Source organism: Urocampus carinirostris, chromosome 10 (genome assembly GCF_059441175.1).
Source record: "Urocampus carinirostris isolate Australia breed hairy pipefish chromosome 10, RoL_Ucar_1.0, whole genome shotgun sequence".
NCBI lineage: Eukaryota > Metazoa > Chordata > Actinopteri > Syngnathiformes > Syngnathidae > Urocampus > Urocampus carinirostris.
In genome coordinates, this window is record NC_142358.1 from 15,131,000 (window position 1) to 15,149,311 (window position 18,312).

General features: G+C 38.1%; 1 protein-coding gene across 4 annotated transcripts in view; it reads right to left on the reverse strand.

Moving 5' to 3' along the window:
• Positions 1-18,312, reverse strand: part of grik4 (glutamate receptor, ionotropic, kainate 4) — a 546,157-nt gene that overhangs the window by 263,586 nt on the left and 264,259 nt on the right. For all 4 annotated transcript variants that reach the window (XM_088346500.1, XM_088346499.1, XM_088346496.1 and 1 more), the window contains exons 4-5: positions 10,482-10,646; positions 1,886-1,983 (exon numbers count right to left, since the gene is read on the reverse strand). In XM_088346500.1, coding sequence (XP_088202626.1) covers positions 1,886-1,983; positions 10,482-10,646 — 263 coding nt within the window. The remainder of the gene's footprint in view (positions 1-1,885; positions 1,984-10,481; positions 10,647-18,312) is intronic.

The window sequence follows — 18,312 nt, forward strand, 5'->3', positions numbered from 1 at the left end:
CAGATCAAGGAGGAGTTAAATACTGAAATATTTGACAGCAGTAAAATGTATGGAAAGTAGTACAGTCAAATCTAGAGCACTTGTAGAGCTATCGCTTGAGTTAAAGCAGCTCTATCTTGTTTTAGTTAGAGCATACAAGCTTTAACTTTGAAGTAGTACAATTCTGTTAAATATGAACCATCTTTAAAACTAATTTGACGATTACATTAGCTTAGCTAGAGTAATTTCTTTAATTTCTGAGGGTTACGATAAAAATAATTCAGTATTTACGAGCCGTCAAATGTATTGAAAATAGCATCGTTAAAGCTTCAACTCGAGTTAGTTAACAAAACCTAAAATAATGGAAAATAGAGCTTTGAAATGTAACTCAATTTTAAAGCTCTAACTCAAAAGTAAAAAAGTGGATGTGTATCCTTAATTTCTTTAAATATATAAAATGTAATGCTGTTTGACTTGACAATATAAAGATTAAGCTCAACTTCAAAGCTTTCACGAACAAGTTAATCTTTAATGCTGTTTCAATTTTGAGTTAAAATGTAACACTGCTTTAACTCTTGACTTAGGCCTTGTTTTAAAATGGCTTAACTTTTCAACTAGAGCTATAAAATTTTAATTCTTCCACTTTTCTATCTATCTACCCATCTATCTATCTACCCTGGTCATATCGAGAGGGGTGACCGACAGCAAGACAAACACATAAAAAAAAAAGAAAATTGAAAAAAAAGGGAAAAAGTAGCAAAAAAGACACACAAACATTTTTGGACCATGGCCAACCCAAATGCCCAAACACCCAAACAAGTTAAGCACCTTGGCACCCAAGTCGTCCAGAACGCGTCCAAACATCCCACTATCCTTTCACAACACCTCTCCACTCATTCCTATCACCAACAAGAGCTCTAGCTTCCATTATATTTAGACCTCTTTTCTGCAGTGCACTCATAACACTATCCATCCACGTCAATCGCGGCCTTCCTCTTGGTCACCTTCCATTTATTTCTCCTTTTACTACTCACTTGTACCTTCATTTATACCACTATTGTGTTGTTGTCTTTGTATGTATACCCGTTAAATGTATTTGGATACTATTGCACATGCACTTGCCCCAATACACACACACACACACACACACACACACACACACACACACACACACACACACACACACACACACACACACACACACACACACACACACACACACACACACACACACACACACACACAGAAACTACCAGATGAATGCCATAGTGAAATGAACGAGTACATACAAATTGTGTTGAATTAAGAAAAACAGCCAATTTCACACAGCATGCGTTTTCTTAAAACCTCATTCCGTACTCGTGTAGGCACACCATCTGTTAGCACTGCTCCACCATAGATAGCAAACACAATTATGTTCAACTGGTGTTTAGAATCAGAGTGGCTTTCATTGTGCAGAAAGCTTTTTAAGTGATGCTTTACCACTGCCACTGAAGTAGCCGTCTTAATAAAGGGATATGTCACAGCGTTAACTACCGCCCACAGTTTTGGAACGTGGGAGGAAATTGGGATACTTTGGGGAATTTGGTAAAAATCACCTGAAAAAGTTCATCGATATAAAACATCCGTTTCATCTTTCATTTATATTGAAAAATGTATGTATACTGTGATTGTCATTTGAAATGTATTATTTCCCCAATATCAATATTGTCACACACTACTGCCCATCAATGATAAGGTCCAGCTCATCTCTCAAGAGCAGACTGGCACTTTACAGCGACCAGATGATGAAGTTGCTGTATCCCCACCTGCTACTGGTACCATTGGAAAACAGTACTATAATGTTTTATTGAGAGGAGCAAAATTTGCAGTAGCGTAGCACAGAGTCATGGGAAAAGCAACTCACCTCTTTTTCTCCACAAATATTACTGATGATAGAATTGGAGGCTGGACTGGCAGAGGGACCGAGGACCGCTACCACTCCCTTGGACATGATTTGGCACACTGTGACAGGAAAGAAAGAAAAGTCTTAAGGTGAACAAAATGCCCAAAGAAAAAATAAACACATAAATACAATATAGCCCTTAATCACAAAAAGTCTCAAAGGGCTACACTTATTTTCTTGACTAAAATGTTATTTTGAGTCAGCTATAATTGTGCTATTGTTAATATTTATCTCTATTTTATCTAGTACCGCCCACCCTCTGTTAAGTTAAAATAAATGCCTTAAAAAGTATTGCCTGGAAGCAGATGGAGGGAAAAAACACAACACAGAAAAGGGCAGTTTACGAGATAAAGGACAGTGATAACGTCTTTTTCAATAACACCATTAAATCTGCATGCAACGTCTTCACCTTATGTGTATAAACACAAAATATCGGACTTAAACTCTCTGTGGATAAACCGACCATATATATTAATCCCAGACAGACATTTCTTGCGGGTTTATAATCCCTGGCTTCCAATTAAACTCGTATGCCCAATGAAGCAAAACAGACACAAGTAGAAGGACTCTGCATGAAGTATAAACCTGAATGTGTGTGTTTGTGTGTGTTTGTGTAATATGGCTTTGCATACTAATAATTAAGAGTGGTGTGTCAGTGTGTATGTGTTTGTGAACACGTTTGAGGGTGGTGCGCTGTATCCAAAGGCAGTGAATCGAATGATTAATAAGTAATCCCTCAGTCACCCATAAGGTCTGCAAAGACGAGCACATGCGCACATTTCGACTGGTGTGCTGGTACACACAATTGCGATTTTTTTTTAAGGCTTCAGCAAATTATGAGGCTGAATGATGTGACTGCGGGCTAGCATGCTGAGACACACTGGCTCAGGTCTTAGGTGCGTTATGTGTTTACCTCGCACCAGAGCTACTTGGAATACCTATTTCTTGTCATGATTACCGATTTGGATCACCTGTGCCCGCTCCTTTGGCGCCAGCCGCTGCGGGCTATCTGATTGGCTCCCTGTCCCTTTTTAAACCCAGTCCTGTCACTTTCCTTTTGTCAGTCCGTCTGCGAACATGTGTCGATACAAGGCAAGCCTTTTTGACCCTGACTCCCGCCTGTCCCGTTTTTGCACCCGTTTTTCCACCTGCCCGTTCCTGATCCCCCCGTTTGACTCTAGCTACGACTTATTTTTTGATCCCGAGTATGTCTGCTCTCCCAACCCGTTTCTGACCCTGACTATGTTTTTTGCTCTCCTGTCCCGGCTATCGACCTGTTTTTCCTTCCCTGACACCGCCATCGCCCGCTACGGAAGATCCACTTCCGTATTCAGATCGCAATCCGATTGCGAGAGGGACTTGCTTCCCGCGTCCAGCGAGCACCGGATCGTGGGCGCAGCCCTTCCTCTTTCTATCAATAAAACTTGAGGTAAACGTTACAAAATCTGGTCCTGATTCCATTCTTGTCGTGACATCTCTATATCATATGGTCTGTTTCTTTTACTGATAAATACTTCCTTTTTAAAATTTAAGTGAGATGTAATGATGGACGGAGACAAAAAGGGATTTTCATTAAACCGCAAACCAATTATTTGGGTGTAGATGTGCATAACCTCCTTAACTTGGATCATATTAGCAAGAAAAACCTGAGGTATTTTTTTTTAACCCTCTAGAAATTAAAACCGCCCAGTCCCAAAATGAAAAAAAGAACCCAAAATGGCATCTTATTTTACAAACCAAAGATTAATCCAAGTAGTTTATCGTTCTCTCCTCGAGGGGTCAAATTGTTTTGACGATGTACGACAACATCCAGAAACCAGCATGATAGGTCAGGAAAATGTGCTGTGGTCTGATGAGTCCACCATTTAGATTATTCAGGGGTTAGAATGAAACAGATTAAATTTAAATATAAGCTCGGATAATGATTTTATTTACATTCCATACACTGTCCTCACTTCCCTGGAACTGAACTTTGTTATTTATTCAAAAAGGCCTGCGCACTGAATGTGTTTGTTCTCGTTATGACCTACTCAAAAGTTCTAAATATCGAAAGCTTTATACAATGTTTTTTTGTATTTTCCTTTATTTGTATCTCCTGCAGCGACGATGACAACTTCCAAAGTCAAGCGCAGTATGTTCCGTGATGCTGGTTGACCTACGTGTTCAAAACAAATCTTTTGGAGGTGATTTAAAGTGAAAAATTACCAGAATTATCATAAAACATTTATTCACTGATAGAGACTATTTTAAGTAAGTTGCATTTTGTCAGTATTGACTGCTAGACAAAGATAGAAATATATGGCAAATAAAATACATTGAGTAAAATTACCTGCCCTCGGTAAATGCTTTAATGCAGTTTCTCAGCCTTTTTTCATACACACACCATTGTTGAGGGAATATGATTTCAGCCAAATACCCTTATTTACCTGTGCTTCATAATTTAAGATTGTACAATGGAAAGAAAAAAAATGTTCTGCTATAAATAAACTTTATATCCTGATTTATATCACTAGCTTTGTTATATATTTTAATCACTTGCTCAATATTTCAGAATTTTACTCTTTTTTGAATGTTTTTTTTTTCCAGTACTTTAGAAATGTTACCAAATTTTCAAATTTTAGGGAAAAAAAAGCTTATATGATGAATTATTATTGAATGCTTAACTTACTAAACTAATCACAATCATTCATTCAGTCATTAATTATCTGGACCGCTTTTCCTCAGTAGGGTCGTGGGGGTGCTGGAACCCATCCCAGCTATCTTCGGGCAGTGGGCAGCGGACATCCTCAACTGTTTTCCAGCCAGTCGCAAACGCGCTGACCACTTCGCCGCCGTGTTGCCCCAATCACAATCAGTTGTTTCGAAATATTTTCTTGTAGATCCACAGTCACTTTTTCAGTATTTTAGATTTAGATGTATTATTTGTTCAAAACACTTATTTCGTATTTTTGAAATGTTGCTATATTTTAAATGTATTTTTGTAATGCAATAAATAGCCCATTACATTACAAATTTTTTCAGACCAAAAATCCAAGCATTCAATTTCAGAGAGAATTGTATACTAAAAACAAAAAAACAAACAAAAAAATATTAATTGGAATTACATAGATCGTATGCACACACCTAACTGAGTCACATGCCGACACCATAGTGGATGGCGGTAAACCGTGGTAAACACTGGGTGAGGCCAATAAACAGTAAAAAACCTAAAAAGTTGGATTATCCAACACCATTGGCAATGACTAGTCAAGCAAATATTGTGTAACTGTAGGATGAGGTGACTCACCTTGTCGGAAATCACCAAAAACACTATTTAGATCAATTGAGAACCAACCCATACCTTCTTTCTCCTGACATATTTACACATCCAACCAAATCGCCCTGACTTCAGTCCACACAATCTATACCACTTTGTTGTAAATGGTGTATCCTCGTACACCAATGCTGATATAAAAGCATATTAAAGTCTCGATGCTTATCAGTTCTTCTTATCCAGTATGCGGTGCTGCGCTTTGTTGTGCAGAAAAATGCCCTCCCGGCATGAAATGTACCCCCTCGCGCAAACGTTACTAAAATGACTTTATATCTTAATTGTGGGTATGTAATAGAACAGTGAAGCACTTTGCATAGAAATCATTCTGGAGCATGTTGAACATATTGTCTTTGGTGAAATGACGTTTCATCGTCTAAACTTTTGTCTCCCGTTTTAATTTGACCATTGATTTTGGATTAATGAGCTTGATGGTAGAGCACATAACAGTTTTCAATAAATGTGATATTTGGAAAATGACTGTTTTGAATTGCTGGTTAGTCGCAATAAAAGTTACTAGTTCATGTAGTAAGAAATGACAATGGTAAGACAATAAGGGCTATAAAGCACTTGTTAACTTATGGTGAAAAGTGTCTTTGACACGACTCGTACCTGCTTAAGATAAAATTGCTTGGGAATACATCGAACGTACATTGGAAAACAATCCTGGAATACTTGAAAGCTGCCAGTGTTGTGCCTCGGCACAACAATAGTCCCTCCATTTGATGGCTTATAAACATTGCCGTCTTCTCTTTTCATCAGAAAGATACGAAAAAAATCCAAATCGAGTTTCTAACCTGGCAGGTTAGCAACAATAAAACACCATCGTAAAAAGACGTGGTTATATTCTCATGTCGTAGTTATTGATATTTGCTTCGAATCAAATGTCCATTCAAGTGCTGTTTGGTAGGGTGCTTCTTTCCATCCGTCATGGCTCTAATTCTCATTCTTTATTTTCAAATTGCCTTGCATTTTTTTGAAATCACGTCTTTAGTGTTATTGATTATGCAGTGTATTTTCAATTATTTCTTTTTTTTATTGTAAAAGAATGAGCTAGTTTTAGGATTTTTTTTTTTTTTGCAAAATAAACCTACCCATGACAAAAAGAATATTGGGCATTGGCCAAAACAAAATTCATTTTTTTCATTATACAGTATACTATTCTCAATTATCTTGTTTAATATTTTATTATTATTTTATTTTCTACATTCTTAGTAATTTAGAATTGTTATTTTATATGGTACTAACTCATGTAGTCAAGTCTAAGAAAACATGTTTAAATTGTTTAAAATAAAATACTCGTGCAGCTCACCTTATGAATTATTTTATTGTCAAATACCCCTACTAGTAACTCATAGAAGATGTTTGATCGCATTTACTAAATATGAAACAGGTATTTTGCTAATTAATTATATTTTCAGTAATTATACTACCTTTTTGAATTACTTGTTTGACATTTTGATTGTTATAATTTTTGGGAAATCCTTTTTCAATATATAACCATTTTACCATATTTTTCATTTACTTCTTTCAATATTTTACAATTTCAAAAGTTTTTGAAATAACTTTTTTAATATTTAAAAAATATATATTTTTAAATAAGTACATTAAGAATAAACAATAACTTTAAAAAAATGAAGGTAAAAATGCGATATATCCCCAAAAATCAAATAAAAAAAACATTTTTTGCCAATGCGACATTTCTTTACAGTGAGAAGGAGAGCACATGCTTTGATTAAAAGTTTTTTATTTATTTATTCTTTTTTTTTAAGATACATATTTAAACTGGCTTCAAATTTTCCACAACATTTGACTCCAAGAACAGTAAATTAAATTTTGGGAGATTTACTTGTCCTCTGTACAATCAAGGTTCAACTGCAACATTGCATGATCGACACGTTTTGCTCACCTTCTGGGCCATTTTTCAAATGCCCAGCAGCATGCAGAAAATATTTTGTCAGGCGAGGGTTTGGACATTTTTAGATCCGCTAATATTCCCATCTAACCGCGGCCACTCATCCATCTCTAATCCAATTTCATCCCCCTTTGTGCATACCGTCACACACAAAACATTTGTATACACAGGGACTCCCAACCTGCATAAATATAGACCAGCGCGTGTAAAACAGCAAAAGAAAAAGCAACGGAAATATTAGAGCAAGTAAACCGGCACTTTCATTGACGGTGCTTCTAAAGCAGTAAAGATTCACGTGGAAAATCAATGCATGCACGTGCCGCTCATAGCTGATTGAAGTAAAGTATTGATTTCATATGATTTCGGATCAAAAGATTGAAAAGGGTAATGGTTGGCATTGAGGATTGTGGAAGCGCACTTCATTGGGAAAGCTGCCTGCATACAATGACATGTTTAAATAATAAAGTGAAATGTCGATGTGGAACAAAGTCAAGTGTTTGTTAGGCAGGTGCTGAGGCCAGGAACTGTTCAAGGTTGCATATCAACTAGTGTGTGGCATTCACTGCACCTAGACATTTCAATTATTTAAGAGCTTTATGGTTGTAATTGTTTGTCTAAAGGCGAAAAGTTTTTGATGCCCAAACAACTGAAATGAAATTTGCCACGTTTGACCAAATAGGGTAAATTAAACCATTGCACAGGGAAGAACAGGAATGAATTACAGTAAACTTGGATTTAATTGCCTTTATAATCAGTTATATCAACGTTGTGAAACATTGCATACAACAAGATTAGACCAGGCACTCTAGGGTAAATAAGTCATAAATACTTTATAGAAGATACAAGTCAGAAAGAAATATTCAGAGCGAAGTGCTTAGAGACTGGCCTAAGTTATGATAATAATGCCGTGTTTGTGAATGAAAGATAAGAGTGCCTAGTATCAATAGTGCAATGAAAAATGGTTTGATAACATTTAACAGTAACAAAAAAACAACATAAGTCACAAGGTAAATACAGTTTATTGCAATAACATTCAGAAGCGACAAAAAAAGAAAAAAACACCAGTATGTTTTTTTACAGTTTTGTGCGTTCGTTTATGGTGATGATGGCCCTGGGGAATAAGTTGTACCTGAGCCTTTTTTTCTTTATTTTGAGGGACCTGTGGCGCCTACCACAGGATAACAAGTCAAAGCAGTGGTGGCCGGGGAGAAGCGTCTTTTATAATGTTGATGGCTCTGCTACGGTATCATACGCCGGCAATGTTCTCTAGACTTGGCAGGACAATATTACATTATTTCGTTGTTTTTGATAAGAAAGGAATCCTTTGCAAAAGTAGGATATTTTTTTTAATACAGTCTTTGGCGAACAAATCATTGTGATTAGGCATGCATTGAAAAAAGTATTTGGGGGTTGAAACTGTGACAAGAATGTGAAACGCTTAGCAGAAAAATTAAACAGATAAATGAAACAGAAAAATGAACAATAAAAATAAACTGAATACTTCTTTTGCAATGATTACTAAAATGGTACAACATCAAATGATAAAAACAGGCTAGTGTCTAATTGTAAGTGTTTAATTTATTACATTGCCAATCACATTCACTGATCCCTTAATGCCTGATCCCCGGGTCATCATTAACACTTCCTGTGGTGTGTCTTGGGCAAGTACAGCCTGGCAGCACCCATCCCTCTACAGGGTGTTTTGTTTGAGTTGGGGTTTGTTCCTCCACCACTAAAAGGCATTTAAATTATTCAAAAACAAGTCAAATAACAAAGTGATACACAAGCAGTAAAACAATTGAGAGATCTAGAAAGATTGTTGTTTTTGGCTCTTTGGGGGAAACTCATGACGAAGAAAGAAGGACTTTTTTTCATCCATTTTTATTTAACATCCGGGTTCTAAAACGGTTGAAACGAGAGCTGGAGCTGAGTAGCTACCCTAAGGTTTTTATTACAGAATATTCCGGGCACAAGTGAGGTACAGAACAAGGCTGTATGATCAGAAGTGTGCAGTGAAAATAGCAGACAGTTACTTTTATGTCATGATTGCCGATTGAGCGCACCTCCCGCTGCTTAATTGGCACCCAGCGGCATGGACAGCTGATTGGCTGATGCACTTTTTTTAAACCGCTGGCTTCCAAAAGGAAGCCGTCAGATCGTTATGCGAACTGTTGCTACCAGCTCAGTAAGCCTTTTTGTCCGACTCTGTTCCTACCCTTCTTTTTTTCTGACTGATCTTTGTTGCCAACCCATTTCCGGACCCGACTTTGCCCTGTTCTACCTGCCTGTTGCCTGAACTGTTTTGTCCCGTTACCTGCGTGCCTCCTGCTACCGACCCCGTTTACAAACTCAACACCGCCTTTGATCTCCAGTCCCGGCCAACGACTTGCTATTACCACCTGTCTCCGATCCTCCTCGCCAGACACGGAAGTGCCACTTCTGCACTGCCCGCTCCTCTTGTCTGTCAGCCATCGGATTGTGGAAGCGAGCCCTGCTCTCCCTCTTTTATCAATAAAAACTGAAAAAACGAGCGCTATTGGGTCCCGTCTCCATTCCTGGTTTGTGGCACTTTTATATTAATAAGGCGGGCAATGGCAAAAACAAAAGCTGAAGTAGAGAGGTTATAGGAAATTACCACTCCACCCTAACAGAGCTGAAGTGAATGGAGTCAGTAGTAAATATGTGCTCGTCTTTACAATCACTACCCGACTTTGTAGTAGTCACTATTTTGCAAGATCACATGATCTGAAAAAAAGGGACCTCGGCAACTTGGAGGAGAGGTGAAAATGGCCCAGGTAAAACCGGCTTCAAGTGTTCAATCAGATGCATGTGTTTATTGCTTCTCGGCTGTATTACTCTAATGTATTTCTTTCTAAACCCTATATTCTATACCAATGTCCCTTCTTAAGGTTTCCCATTTTTCTCATTCTGAGTTTTTTGACTTTTTCCTTTGACTTTTTCCTTCCTTATTCAGATCAAGGAATGGTGTAATTGTGGCCTGTGCAGTCCTTTAAACATTTCATGATTAAAGGCTATATAGATAACAGTGTCGTGACCTGACCCACTTTGATTGAAAACCCAGGAATAATGTAATAATTTAGAAAATACACTAGTGCATCTGAGCGTTCAAACTGTGATTATTAGGTTTCACCCTTCAAGACATATGAATTGACTTGATTGCAAGAAATCAAATTTGCTCGCCACAATTTGTGTGAAACTAAAAGTCCTGAACATCAAATCACTTAGTCATCAATCCCCCAGATTTAACAGATCCCTTAAACCTCAAAATACTACGCTTGAAAAACGACTCAGAAATTAGGGCTTTTACTCACTGGTTTCTCCCATTTCATATTCGCTGTCTCTTAGGAGCTCGAAGATGTCGACCTCCAGCTTTCCAGTGACGGAGCGATTGCTGTTCCTGTTGATGCTGTCTTTGGCCAATGTGATGGCAAGACGCTCTCCTCTGCTGCACTCCATGGGATCATCCAGGATGGCAGCTGCACAAAGAGGCCCAAAATATTCAAGAAAACGGCGAGCTTGGAGACAAATGCAAAGAAATAATACGGGAGAACACTTTCCTCATGTTAGAACGACATTTAATTCGATTGATGGCTTTTAATGGTTTCCCCACCACTTATGGGGCTTTTAGCAGTGCGGTGAAGTCATTTTTAGTGTCCTTCAGTGACATTTTGTGTTCTGACGAATGACAAATCACAAAAAGGTTTTCATAAAAGAAATGTTTTTAATGATCAGACTTTTTTTGAACTTTACAAGGAAAAGACTAATGCTAAGTGAATTCAAACCAACTAGTATAATAAAATATTGCAAATTGTGACGAAAACAAGATTGAATTGACTAAAGTATAAACAATTTATATAAATATTAAGGATTAATCTTGCCATACATAGAAAAAAAAGTGTAAATACATAAACACAAGAAGACCGGACTAAACCTTCAAGTTTTTAAAGTCTAACCTGTTCTAAAGGTCCTCCCCTTAGTCCACTGTTTTTATTAAAATCCCCTAGTTTCCAAGAAACATGTTAATCCTAAATTTTGTGAAAATTAAAGAACAGTGACATGATTGGCTGTTAGTGACAACAATGCAAACAGTGCACATGCCCTCAACAATAGTCAATATAAAGAACAAAAATGCAAAATAATAGTCGAAATAACCCACGCTGGCATCATTAGCGATCTTCTTTGTAGGTGTTTAATAGTCAAAACAGAACCACATTCTTATCAAATGTAAAACGAAAATACATTGTACATGTCAGGTCAGTATTGTGCTGTAGTTGTCTCTAAAATATTTAAATCATGGCTGCATGTATTCAACACAGCTTGTCACTTTCAATGCCTAGTCTGAGCTAAGAAACAAAGAAGTGTATCGATTTTTAATAATAATGATAAAAAAATAGGGGTGCGCAGTATACACATGAGTGGCCGCGGTTAGATACTATAATTTGTTGGACCCTCCTTTTTGTTATCTTCCTTCCTGCCTTTTTTTGCCTCCTATTTTCCTCATGCCATTACTGCTAAATTCCTTTGACAACACAACATGTGCAGTACACATTGTACAATAAATCTCTTGAGCAAAGAAGAGTCAGGAAAAAGCACATTGCACCCATTTGGACACATGTAGCCAATCTATCCCTGCTAGTAAGCTTAGGCCAGTTAAATGAAACTTAGAATTCCAACATGGCCCGGTCTTATGAGGTCTGACATTTAGTGGCAGTCGATTCGTGACAGGCGGCAAACAAGCAGGACTGATTTCACACCGGGAAAGCACGAGCCGGCGCTTGTTCCGACAGAAAGCGATCAATGAGTTGCCGAAAGGTGTGTTAATGCTGCGGACCATAGAAGAACGTATTTGTGATGGCAGGCATTTCAGATAAATAACAGAATAGATCCCTCTGAGAGCGCAAAGCAGCAGAAAGTGATCTTAGGAGGTCCATTGAAGTCCCTCACAGATGCCGTCCTTTTCTAAACACGCACGGCTGGCTGATTTTCTAAGCAGTACCCTTTGAGCATTAAACATCACCAAACTATTAAGCGAATCAACTTTTCATCTCTGATAATAGTTCAGTCAGGCCTACTGGGCTTTTACTGGATGGCACAGCGCAATTACTGCATCCAAATTTCATTCGATACGACAAGCAAGTCAAGTTGAATTGGGGTTCGCAAGGGTGTAGTTTGGAAAGGTGAGCCTGGATTTGGCAGGTGCTTCTCAACAGGTGCGGAAACGGGATGCCAATAGCTGCATCAGCATTCAGGCTGTGTGACATCACCGCTGTGCGGCACAAAGCAACTCTTAAATTCAAATAAAATAGTAGTCAGGAGTTCTGGTCCACTGGAATTGGAATACAATTCCTTTAAATTTCTGACTACAAGCCCCTACTTTTTTGCTACATTTTAAACACTGCGGCTTTAAACACAAAGTGGCTTGGTCTTTCTTTTTTCTGTGCTGGCAGTGAGGAAAACGGCAAGCTGCACTTCTCCACAAAACACCAGGAAACATTGATATGCACTTCAAGAAAATATAGCCAATTTATTTCCAACATTATCGATAGTAAAAACACTTCACTTTCCATATCATCAGTGTCAATCCCAGGTCACTGAAGTTTTGTTTATTCCATTACCGCTGCAACTACCAATGACAACAACACAAAAAGACGTATATGTGTTGCGATCTGGCACTATTCTCCAAAGTATGGTTGCCCCGACGCTGTTATAGCTCACATTTTACACGATGGAGTTTTTAGTAATGAATATGTATTTATCTCTGAATGGTCATATGATACGAAGACACGCCACGTCAACACCTTGAACCAGAACTGAAAATGACATTTTATAACATGGATAGATTTTACATCCATTTTTTTTTTCTTTTTTTATTCTTCTAAAAGTTATTAAATGTGTAGAGAATGAACTCCAATTGTAGTTTTGTTTCACGTCAGCTTTAAAAAAAGTTTCACAGATAACTTTGTATGTTTTTTTAGGGTCTAATTATACAGTTGTTTCTCAAACCACTTATCTTCACAATGATTTCTGTCAGGCGGGACGGAAGGAAAACTAAGATCACTTGCACTCGTTTTTTGTTTTTTATTGGAAGGAAGGAATGACAAGACGTGAATCTTCGATCCGTTGTTTGACGGATTGTTGAGACTTGACAGGCGGGTGAAGGCTTGGCGAGAATGGTCGTGGACAGGCGTAGTCGTCATGTTGTTGGTTGGGGCTGGAGAAGAAGGGCGTCGTGTTCAGAAGAGAGATCAGGAGTTAGGCGGGCAGGGTAGGTCGTAGGCAAATTCGGAAACGGGTCGGCAACGGAGATCAGGTAGAAAAACAGGAGGCAGGCAAAGAGTCGGAGGTACGGGCTTTCTGAGCAGATGGCAACAGATCGCATAGTACAATCGGACAAAGTGTTACCGGAAGCTGGGGATTTAAATGTACAGGGTGCGCCAATCAGCTTTCCTGGCTGTTGGCGCCAAATCCTGAACACAGGTGTTCCCGATCCGGGTGATTGTGACCAATCGCAGCCAATTTGAGCAGTTGGCAGGGGACAACCTGGACTGGTTGGCAGCCAGTCGCGGGGCACAAAGACAAAAACAGCTATTCACTCATTCCTAAGGACAATTTCAACCAATTGTCCAGGTAAGCTAATAGTGGGTTGAAAGTGGGGTGCCTGGAGAAAACCCACTCAGTGAGAGAATACTCCATACAGGGAGGCTTGTAGCTGGATTTGAACCCAGGACCGCCAAACTGCGAGGCAGACATGTTAAGCAGTCAGTTACCATGCTTCCTGTGTTTTTGTTGGTTTTCCTAAATTGCTATGAACAAGTTCAAAACTGCAAACCTTTTTTTTAAATTTCAAAATCCATGCATTTACAATATGTGTTTGCAAAACCTTTCTATAGATTGCTATGAACATGTTTAAAACTGCAAACCTTTTTTTTTATTTCAAAATCCATGCATTTACAATATGTGTTTGCAAAACATTTGTAAGCATTTTAAATAGTTTTAAAAATATAGATACACACATAACACACATATACACATATACAAAAGACCTCAAGACCATTCAATAAGATCCCAGAATATGTCCTTTGCAACAATAAGTTCCTCACCCCAACAGTCCTTATTTCTCTTTTCCTTTATTTTGCTTCTTTATCTTTCCTTTTCAATTGCTGCACGATAAAAAGTGCAGCAGCAGCCAGACAAAGCAATCTTTTAAAGGTAGCCTTCGCAGACGTGCTTTTCCATATGATGGAAAACCATCTTTAGACAGGTGAAAACTGAACGCAGGGGGGATTTTTGAGCAGATTGTAGTTAGTTGGGTCCATAGATCAACCTGTGAATGCAGGAGATCGAAAAATATCTCGATCGTGTGCCAAACGCTTGATTAATATCTTAAATAGACCAGTTTCAGATGTAAACTTCACCCAAAGTAGCCAATGATGATTTAGCTATGAGGTTGGTGTCTTCTTTGCTTTGTGGGATTTTGTGATTTTCTAAACCACCTCAAGATGATATTCAAATACACAGAAAATCTGAGTCACACCATTGAACGACAATGATTGTCCCCATTTAGGAAGGAGTTCAGTTCCGCGAGTACGGTAACATATAACAAAAAAAGCTCGGTTTCAACAAGAGTGTGGAAATATACCTCACAATCAGGGTTGGGTAGGGTTACTTTAACTTGATTACTTTCAATTACTTTTGGATTACTCCAATACCAAATATGCTAATAAAAAAAAAGAAACTAAATATGAATACAATTACTAAATTTTGTGCAGGCTTGGGGAGTAACGGAATACATGGAACGGCAAAAATGATGGTGGCAAACTGTTTGGATTTATTTTCATTTTGTTTCTGTCGCATTTTATGTTAGTTTTGCCAGAGATCAAAGAGATCAGAGCCAGGAGAGAAAGCTTACCACGTGTTGTGAGTCATAATCTTATTCATATTTAGTTTATTTTGTCTTTTATTAGCATATTTGGTATTGGAGTAATCCAAAAGTAATTGAAAGTAATCAAGTTAAAGGAACCCTACCCAACCCTGCTCACAATGTCTGATTAAAAAAACCTAAATACAGCAGCAACACATGTGAAACTTGCACTGGAATATGAGCTTATGACTTTTTTTTTTGTTTGCTTAATGTTATTGTACTATTCTCATTGCACTACTGTACTATTACAATGCACAATTCTATAGGGTATTAGAGTAAGTATTTAAGTCTAGTTCCCAAGCATAGCATTACAAATATGTTTTTCTGCGCTTCATATCTTCAAAGACTATCTTTATAGTCTTTTATCTTTCTCTATTACATGTTTACCTTGGTGTGCCATGTAGAATCTTGTTGCATACAATGTTTCACAACATTGATATCAACCCTAATAAAGACAATTTGATTCAATGTGTGGTTGCTTAGAAAATAGTACTGCTAATTCAATAAAAACTGCAAACTTTTGCGAGCAAGATGACAATAGTATTTGCTGTGAAAATGTTTTTAGTATAACATAAGTTAAAACAACCCACACAAATCCAAAATCCTGTTTCTTTCTTCGTGAACAACATAATGCTATACAATACAACATATGCTAGTCCTAAATGTCGCCTATAAGCGACTGATTTTTTGTGCCAACATTTGTCAGAAAGGTTTGTGATGAATATATTTGCAGTTATCAGCTCAGTTAAATGGCATTCGGGTGGACAAGGTGTGCATACCGGAAACAACACCATCAACTAAGTATAAAACCAAACTAGAAGTGTCAAATAATTGTTGAATTCCTACATTTATTAAGCAGCAATTCTGGTGAATGGAAATTATTTTACAAATATACTCATTCCAGTCATGTTTTTGAAATAAATGTGAGCGATGTCCTGCTTTATGTGACGCAGCGTTAGTTGTGATATTGAGCTTTAATTGATGTTTTGTAATTGCACCTTGATACCAGTACTATTAAGAAGTGGATTCAGTCCAATTAAGACCTCCCTGAAGGTTTGATACCCATTGGCTTTGATAAGCTAATGTCAACGCTATTCTTTTTGTTCTCCACTTTGTAAGGCTTGAGCTAAGTCTGGTTTTCGACTGATTGTGTCTAAGACTAAAAAAATGCAGGTAAACTCATATAGAATTGAGAGATGCTAATCACGTGTCAGAACCAAGGCATTCAAGTTGGTCATATTCCGTAAGGTTTGAGACGCCCATTTATGGTTAAAAAAGAGAGATAGGCAGTATTTTATACTCACTTTTAGTTTATAAAGTGTTAGGTGTGTGTCAGTCAAAGGTATGAAACTCATTTTACTTTTAGGGAATGGCCTGGCGTGTCCATCAATGCGATATGTTATGTCTCCTATTTCATTGATGCTGGAACCAGTTGAGGCCGACCGTAACTCGTATTTAATGTCGATGGTGCTCACGGGTGTTGATGGAGGTGGAAGCCATTACGTACTGGGGGAAATGGGAAAATAGTGCACAAGGACTTGCCCTTTGATCAAAGACTTTTGCGTATGTTATTGCCGTGACTTTCATTTAAATTTCTCTCCGGTTCATGTTTTATTCAGAAGCACTGACGGGACTGTTGTGTGGTTTTATTAGCATCACACACCACACCTTTGGCATTGCATATTAAAGCTCAAAATGCATTTACAGTGAGAAGTGCAGTGATGCAAAAACATAGCACTTACTCGAGGGAAATGTCCATCAACTCAGTTATCAACTCAAATTCTTACACTGTGATAGAAGTTGGGCTCATTTGTTGGATGACTCGAGACTTTTCGCAAGATTTCAACCATTACCATGCAGGTTGGTTTTTGGCTGAACCATATAACTCTTACCTTATAATAATATAATCACACATATATCATTGTGTTTTAAGGTGAACTACAAGACTTAGACAAAAATAAGGATTAGAAAAAGAACAAACCCACCAGTGATCCAGATCAACTACATTGATTAATATTGAAAATATCAAAATATTTCAAAAATTCCAACAATGTTGAATGCTTAAAAAAAGACACATTTGAAATGCTTTAAATTCTATCTATCTATCTACCTTGGTCATATCCCTCAAGAGGGGTGACCGACAGCAAGACACACACATACAATAACAAAGAAAATAAAAGGGAAATAAAAAACAAACAAAAAAACACCTCACAATATTTTTTGGACCATGGCCAACCTAATTGCCCAAACACCCAAACAAGTTAGGCACCTCGGCACCCAAGTCGGTCATGCTTTCGTCCCTCCAGATGAAACGGGACACCAGAAAGCGGCCATGTCACTCGGGTCAGGGTGACACAACACACTCTTTTGTTCAACAGCAGGGCCCGACAGCTTTCACTGGTTTACCCCTGCCGCATCATACGGGTGCCCAGCCCATCCTTAAGAACGCGTCCACAATCCCACTATCCCTTCACAACACCTCTCCACTCCTTTCTATCACCAACAAGAGCTCTAGCTTCCATTATATTTAGACCTCTTTCCTGCAGTGCACTCATAACACCATCCATCCACGTAAATCGCGGCCTTCCTCTTGGTTTCCTTCCATTGACTTCTGCTCTGTAGATCCTCTTCAACATTCGCTCCTCATCCATCCTCTCCATGTGTCCAAACCAACCGAGTACTCTCTTATCAACACGCTTGCTTAGTTCCACGACTACTCCAGGTCTGTCTCTCACAATTTCATTTCTCAGTCTATCCAATCTTGTCACTCCTAACATAGTCCTCAAACACTTCATCTCAAAATCATTCAACTTCTTTGAATAAATCAAGTAAATGGCAATAACAGTAGATACGAGGTTTGGTTGTTTTTTTGATTGGCTTTGTTTGACTGGGTGCTTAACATCCATATTTAATGCTGCTGTTTCTGTTGTATTTGTTTTAATAAACTACAATCTGCGTAGAAACCTTTTTGGCCACATATACTGAAGTTTCTGCCAGTGACCCCTCAACCGGCTAATTATGCAATCTATTGGTTATTGTGCATTTGTCAGTGAATTTAAAACAACATCTGGGAAGAAGTTGGACCTGCCATATCCACGTTACATTCAGGAAATGACAATTGTTTGTCAGTAACACACTTGTATGTGTCACATACTAACATCCTGTCATGATTCGGTGCCCGCAATACCCCCCACCCACTTTCTCCAAGAGCTTCCCCATTT